Below are 8,064 nucleotides of genomic sequence, written 5' to 3'. Positions count from 1 at the left end.
AAGTAACCTAACAAAATACAAGAGTTTTTGCATTTTTAGTCTTTTCATAGCAGTCACCGATTTTTATAAAATAGCGTTTTCCCTTATGGGGACCAGGAAACCGGTCCCCATAAGGGAAAAAAAACGGATATTTATCACGTTATGGGGACATTGTGTCCCCATAAGGATAAGTAAACCCACTCGCGCGCGCGCGCACACACACACACACACACACATACACACACACACACACACACACAGAGCGATGTATAAAAATGATCACTGCTGTTTGCCACTCTGATGGAGAGGTGTGGTTGCTCCAGGCCCACATCTTCTAACCCAGCTTGTGCATAATAGGGCAAATTGTGTTTACTAATGATAATGATTGTAATAATCTGAATTTGGGCTGGAGAGAAAATTTGAATAATCACCTGAGTAACACAGGATAATCAACACTGCCATTTGAACTTGAGTTGAAATAAATGAATACAGCCAGGTTTATAATGTATATAATTTACACCATTGACAATGGGACAGGCCATGCCTGCTTCTATAAAAAGTGTGACACTTTAAAAATACTCAAATGCTTATAAAGATAAATAAGTCTCCTGTCTTTAATATTGCCTGAGAAAATCACAAAGTGAAGTAAAGAGATAAATGCAAGTGAAATGTGAATTAAATGTGAATGAAATATAAACATGGGACTGATGAAGAACAAAATGAAGAGTAAAATGAAGTGTTTGAATGGAGAGAGTAGAAGTGTCCAATCACAGCGGTCCAAGTTTTATATAAAGAGTAAATCTAACCCACTTCTTTGCTGTTACAGCTATTTATTCTCCCACCTCCTCCCCTCCACCACCTTCGGCTCCCTGTCCTGGTACGGGGGTTGGCTCCTTCGCCTCCTGCCTGGTCGCCCAGCCAGATCTGACAGCTTCAGAGTCGAAGGAACCAACGACCAAGAGATGGGCTTCGCCAAATCACTGTTCACATACTCATTTAAATTTGTTCAACAAATAAACACTTGTCAACTATCTGTTGAGGTCTCCTTGGTTGAACTGGCATTGGAAAAGGTTCATGGTTAAGAAGGAGACACTTCAACATTCCGACAGTGTTAAAAAAAACACAAAATTGAGTTGGTATGATCCCTCCAGGTTCTGCAGATATAGTTATAACGCTGATGTTTCTGTTTAAAATGGTAAATGGACTTCATTTACTGTATATAGTGCTTTTCTACTCCTACAATGACTCAAAGCAATTCATAATACATGCCTCACATTCATCCATTTGTACACGAGTGGTGGAGGCTGCCATGCAAGGTGCCAATGTGCTCACCAGGAGCAATTTGGCGTTCAGTGTCTTGCTCAAGGACACTTTGTTGGGCTCAAGAGGAACCAGGGTTTGAACCTGTAACCCTCTGGTTACTGAATGATAGCATTATCTCCTGTGCCACCATCTCCCCCTCATGTATAAGTGGATATACACTGGAAATCACTTTTGAATAATAACAGACTATAACTGCAGGCAAACACTGCATTTGCTTTACAAGTAACTGAATTACTGGAAAGAAATTGTTGTGCTAGCTGAGCACTATTGTGAAAGCCAAGATCCTAAAGATAGCAACAGTTGTGCTTCCTCAGCAAATCTGCCTTGTGATGGGCTGGATCAGAAGCATTATAGCGTTTATGGCAGGACTTCTTCACCCCATACAGTACAGTATATATACCAGCTTCTTCACCACATACAGTACAGTATATATAACAGCTTCTTCACCCCATACAGTGCAGTATATATACCAGCTTCTTCACCACATACAGTACAGTATATATACCAGCTTCTTCACCACATACAGTACAGTATATATACCAGCTTCTTCACCACATACAGTACAGTATATATACCAGCGCTCTCTCCTGCTGCTACAGCCTGCCTGCTTAAGCACAGCAGGAGAAGAAACTATCTCAGCTTCTCAGATCTGACTTACGCCAAGCCCACCGGCCTCCATCATGGTAATGTAATGTAGTATGAATTAAAAAAGGAAGACTGTATTTGATATTCCCAAAATGTTTAATAATGTGCAACATTTCATCAGGGGTCAAATTCTTTTTGGGAGCATCAAATACAGTTTGTGAGAATTCCTCCTTTTTCACATTTACCTTTAGCTTTGTCCTGCACCCGATTCCAGCTTGGGTTGGATGTGCACACCTTGAATAGTTTTTATAAGTAATGTAAGCTAATCTTTTCCTTTTTCCTTTCTCTAGACTGCTGGTCTGTGATTGTGCTCGTTCATGTTTTGTTACCTGTCTAGGTGTGTACAGGTGTGCTGACTGGACTCCTCCTGTTCTCCCTGTCCTCCTCTGTGGTATCTGCAGACAGGGTGGATCTGAACACTCTCCATAGAATCATCCAAGTCTTTGAAAGCAGGTAAGTGAGTGAGACTCCCATCATAGTTTAAGTTATTTGTCAGAGTAAACAGCTATAAATATTTGTAGCGAATCTTCTTAAATATTAGTAGTTATCCCTCAAGGTTGGTCAAAAGTATGATCAAGAAGCAGTTGTCATGACTATTCCATGTCCTGTCATCATGACTTGTATGTGAATTCAGCAGGCAGAGGAAAATCCTGACTGATAAAAAGAGCGAATAGTATTTGTGCACCGTGTCAAGCCTGGGATGTGCAGCATCAGTAACATCAGGTCTTCATTTATCTTGTCTTTTTCACTTGTTGTTTCTCCAAGATATAAACCCGGTGAAGATCTCCAGTATGCTGTGGCCATCAATGTCCCAGCAGAACAGTGTAAGGAAAATTTCAATAAGGACAACTTCCTTAGCGAGTACACAGATAATGTCAAGGATGACCTCAAAAAAAAGAGACTTTACATAGGAAATCACATGGTCGCTGCCAGACCAAAGGGCGGGGGCTCCACAGCCATCCACTCAGAGCGTGCCTTGCTCATCTGTGAAGACCAAGCTGTCACTCCTGTGCAAAACCTGCTGAACACAGCGGACAGAAATGGCTGTGTGGTGTTTTACACCTACAACTCTCCATGTCTGGACTACTGTCTGAACCAAAAAAATGACAATGACCAACAGAACCGGGAGAGGGCCCAGAAAGAGAGAGGAAAAACTGATGTCACCCCCGCTGTGAAGAAGTGCATCCTGGACTCTCTCAGTATACTGACCAATCACCCCGGTCCCAAGGCCTTTGTGTTCAGTCAGGTCTATAGGAAGGACAGAGAAAACACCAACCTAGCCTCTGCCCTGAAGGAGGTTGCAGAGAAGGTCCCCCTCTACAGATGTAACACCAACCGCTGTATCGAGTGCCTGGATAACAATAAAAAGTTCAACAATCAATGCCTGTCCTAAGCGAGACACATTGCAATCATGTCCAAATGGATATTCATCTTTTTTCTTTCCGTGAATATGAATGATTTCAGTCTTTGTAACTTGATTTACTAACATATATTAGTACTCTTTGACTACTGTTAATTATGCACTTGTGATTTGAAATCATTTAATAAATATCACAGCAACAATTACAGAGGTCTGTCTATGTGTTGGAAGAAAAAAGCTGAATGTTTGGATATGTGTGTGTTTGTGTGTGGAGATAAAAATCTTTTGGTCAGATGAGGAAAAAGTATACAGAAATCAAAAGACTGAAAAGGAATTTAGAAAACCAGGAATGAGTAAAAACTTAATCAGACGAAAAAAGTCTGTCTTAAAATTGGGCCTCCCCACCAGCAGATGGCAGCACTGAGAGCCTGAGATCTTCCTCATCATGACTCCGCAGGGAGGAGCTCAGTCACACACACCCACACATTACCATTAGACTCCATACGGGAACATGCTAACTGACAGGAACAGATACAGTCAGTTACTGAAATGAACAGAACGACAGGCTGGGCAGTTTGGGTGGCATCATGTGTTCAAGCTGTTTTCTGTCAGGAAACTAAGGAATGGCTGGCTTATCATTACTCTACAGCACAGCACACAGCCACCAAATACCTTGAAACCAAATACAAAATATTTAAACCACCAACCTCATATGAAGTAACAGAGGAGAATCAGGTCTGTCAGATTAACAGCAGATTCAACATTCAAGAACTTTATTGTCATTCCACACGTTTGCACATACCGTGGAGCGAAATTAAGTTCTCAGGTCCCGGATAAGCCACAGAGCTAGTCACACACACTTTTAAATATAAAGATGAAATTTAAATATAAAGGTATAGAAGTATAAAGTATGGATTATAAATTAGCAGTATGTACAGTGTCCGATGCACAGAAGCAGACAATGATGCAACATAAACGGATCCAGGCAATTTACTATATAATAGTAATAACTTAGTTACTGTGTTATAATGAGCATTGCACATTTGAGTGTATTGCACGTTATATGTTCCTTTGGACTACTGGAGGGTTATCGTCTATTAGTCCTTTTTTTGATGGAGATGGGGGGGGGGAGAATCTGTGCGGGGGCTGGGGGGGGGCAGAGTTCAGCAGTCTTACAGCATCTGGAAAGAAGCTGTTACACAGTCTGGTCCTACTCCTGATGTTCCTCAGCCTCCTGCCTGAGGGGAGAGGAACAAACAGTTTGTGTGCTGGGTGGGTGGGGTTAGGTTTAGGGTTAGGTTTAGGGTTAGGTTTAGGGGTCCCTCATAATGCAGGAAGCCCTTCTCCTGCATCTGGTGATGTAGATGTCAGTGGTGGTGGGTAAGCTGCTCCCCACCCCCCTCTGAGCTGCCTTCACCATAAGAACATAAGAACTATACAAACGAGAGGAGGCCATTCGGCCCATCAAGCTCGCTTGGGGAGAACTTAACTAATAGCTCAGAGTTGTTCAAATCTTATCTAGCTCTGATTTGAAGGAACCCAAGGATTCAGCTTGCACTACGTTATCAGGAAGACTATTCCATACTCTGACTACACATTGTGTAAAGAAGTGCTTCCTTAAATCCAGTTTGAAATGTTCTCCCACTAATTTCCACCTATGGCCACAAGTTCTTGTATTTGAACTAATGCTGAAGTAACTATTCGGTTGAACAGCATCCAAACCTGTTAGAATCTTATAGACCTGGATCATGTCCCCCCTCAGTCTCCTTTGCTTGAGGCTGAACAGATTTAGCTCAACTAACCTTTCCGTATGACATTCCTCTAAGACCAGGAATCATTCTTGTGGCCCTACGCTGCACCTTTTCTAAGGCCGCAATGTCATTTTTAAGATATGGAAACCAAACCTGCACACAATATTCTAGGTGAGGTCTCACCAAGGAATTGTATAATCTTAGCATTACCTCCCTTGACTTAAACTCCACACACCTGGAGATATACCCCAACATCCTATTGGCCTTTTTTATTGCTTCCCCACACTGGCGAGAGTGAGACATGGAAGCATCAACATACACACCAAGGTCTTTCTCATAATCAGCTACCTTTATTTCAGTAGGTCCCATAAAATACCTGTACTTTATATTTCTGCTCCCTACATGGAGTACCTTACATTTATCTATGTTAAATTTCATCTGCCAGGTGTCGGCCCAGTCACAAATTAAATCAAGTTCCTGCTGTAGCTGCTGAGCCGCTAGTTCAGTATCTGCTACACCACCCACCTTGGTTTCATCTGCAAATTTCACCAGTTTACTGTATATATTGGTGTCTATATCATTTATGTAAATTAGGAACAATAGTGGTCCTAAAATTGAACCCTGCGGTACCCCACTATGAACGCAGGCCCACTGTGACATTGTGCCTCTTATAACTACTCGCTGCTTCCTATCTGTTAACCAGTTATCAATCCAGGTCACTACAGTTCCTAAAATACCTGTCGCTTTGAGTTTAAGTGAGAGCCTCTTGTGGGGGACAACATCAAAAGCCTTTTGGAAATCTAAGTAAATGACATCATAGGCCTTCTTATCATCAACTTCCTGAGTAGCTTCCTCAAAAAACTCCAACAGATTTGTTAAACAGGATCTACCTCTCCTAAATCAATGCTGGCTATCCCTCAAAATGTTATTTGAGTCCAGGTAATCTACCATTTTCTCTTTGATTATAGCCTCCATAACTTTACCAGTTATACAAGTTAGACTGATTGGCCTATAGTTTGACAAATTACTTCTATCCCCTTTTTTGAAAATGGGCGTTATGTTGGCATGCTTCCAATCAGAAGGTACCACACCTTCAGATAAGGATTTTTGAAACAGTAAAGTTAAGGGTCGGCAAATAATATCCCTCATCTCTTTTAACACTATAGGTAAGATGCCATCAGGGCCCTGTGATTTATTTATTTTGAGCTTAGCTAGGCTTTGCAAAACATCAGCTTCAGTTATATATATATTAGTTATAGACGATGCTGGATTAGTAATAAGAACTGGTAAGTTACTAGTGTCCTCAACAGTGAATACCCATGCAAAACTATCATTGAACTCATTTACTATATCAATGTCGTTTTCAATTTATAAGACCCTTACTATCCTGCAGATTAGTAATTTCAGCTTTTAGAGCTCTTTTAGAGTTAAAATACTGGAAAAAACTTTTAACGTCATCCTTAGCCTCCAATGCGATCTTCCTTTTGACATTCCTTTTAGCTCGTCTAATGTCATTTTTTAGTTCAGTCTGTAGATTTAGATACTCTTGCTTTATTCCGTCATCATCAGTTATTTTCCATTTCTGGAACAAAGCCCTTTTCCTCCTTACTTTATACTTTATTTCCCTAGTAAACCACCTAGGTTGCAATTTCCTAGATTTATTCTTGCTGGAAACAGGTACAGTATGAAGTCCTCTTGCACTTGCAATAATGTGCTTTTAAAAAATTCCCATGCCTCTTCAACAGTTTTGTTATTTAACTCCATCCAGTTCACAGTTTCTACCTTGTGCAGTCCTTTCTTTTCTGCAGCCGTGCAGCCGGCATGCCGTACTGTGATGCAGACAGAGAGAATGCTCTCCACCGCACACCTGTAGAAGGAGGTCAGGACTGTGCTCCTGAGTCCAGCTCACCTCAGCTTCCGGAGGAAATAGAGGCGTTTATGGGCTCTCCTGATAAATGACGATGTATTTATAGTCCAGGTGAGGTCCCTGGCGAGGTGTCCACCCAGGTACTTGAAGCTGGAGACCACCTCCACAGGTGCTCCTCCGACATGCAGGGAAGGGGGGGGGGGGTATGTCTGCGCTTCCTAAAATCCACGATTACTTCCTTTTCTTTACGTTGATGCAGAGGTTATTTTTCCTGCACCAGTCCTCCAAGTGCTCCACCTCCTGTCTGTATGCGGATTCGTCATCATTCCTGATGTATCCCACCACTGCCATAGACATGACTACAGGGGGAACAGTCGTGGTATATCCACCCCTGATATCCATGAGTTTGACTGAACTGTAAGTCAGGCGCTTGTTCGCGCAAGAAACCGAAATAGCAGTTAAATCGGGCTTAATTCCGGGAGCTGGAGAAGCCGCTGCACTGTGACACGCCGCCATCTTGCATCTTTGATCAAGGCCAGACTCACAGGCTCCTTACTAACTCCCAACAGCACCCTCCAGTGGCCAAAAAAAAGTTTGGTAAAGTTCACCCAGTTTCAGATGTTTATTTTTCCATATCAGTATAGAGCTTTATTTGAGTCACATTGCTGAGTTGATCAGCTTTGTCAATACCAAGAGTGAAGACATCCACTACAGTTATGTTACAGAGTGTGAGCAAGTGTTAGCATGTGAAGCACAAACAGTCAGCCTACGTGAGTGTATAGAGTATCTGGGTGTTTGTTCATGTAGATCCACACCGAGAGTCAGATTAGTCTGCACTCATCCAAATTATATCTACCCATGCTTAATATGGACTTTATGTTCATTTCCCTCCTGCATCTTTTCAGCCATGTTACTAATACGATCAAGGGTCAAGTATGTATCTGCAAGGATCCCAGTGTCCCATTAGCATCCCAGTGTCCCATTAGCATCGCAGTGTCCCATTAGCATCCCAGTGTCCCATTAGCATCCCAGTGTGTAAGACATAAATACAGAAGGATGTGTCCAGCACATACATGTACCTGAGGATTAAGTGGATTAGCTTAAATCAACATTTATTTTGAGTGTGTGTGTGTGTGTGT

The 8,064-nt window shown here is 41.9% G+C and overlaps 1 protein-coding gene across 1 annotated transcript; it reads left to right on the top strand.

Annotated features, from left to right (window-relative positions):
- The first annotated feature begins 1,741 nt into the window (after positions 1-1,741).
- LOC111857654 (uncharacterized) lies at positions 1,742-3,511 on the top strand. The gene is made up of 3 exons (XM_023838736.2): positions 1,742-1,985; positions 2,285-2,400; positions 2,713-3,511. The coding sequence occupies exons 1-3, from the start codon at positions 1,983-1,985 to the stop codon at positions 3,338-3,340; spliced, it is 747 nt and encodes a 248-aa protein (XP_023694504.2). The 5' UTR covers positions 1,742-1,982; the 3' UTR covers positions 3,341-3,511.
- Positions 3,512-8,064: the final 4,553 nt, after the last annotated feature.

This window comes from Paramormyrops kingsleyae, chromosome 4 (assembly GCF_048594095.1).
Source record: "Paramormyrops kingsleyae isolate MSU_618 chromosome 4, PKINGS_0.4, whole genome shotgun sequence".
NCBI lineage: Eukaryota > Metazoa > Chordata > Actinopteri > Osteoglossiformes > Mormyridae > Paramormyrops > Paramormyrops kingsleyae.
Note: the sequence above shows the minus strand (reverse complement) of the source record. Positions and strands in the feature narration are given on the sequence as shown.

Coding starts and splice junctions, on each gene's coding strand:
- LOC111857654 (XM_023838736.2), top strand. Junction 2,401..2,712: donor ATCCAAGTCTTTGAAAGCAG/GTAAGTGAGTGA, acceptor TGTTTCTCCAAG/ATATAAACCCGGTGAAGATC.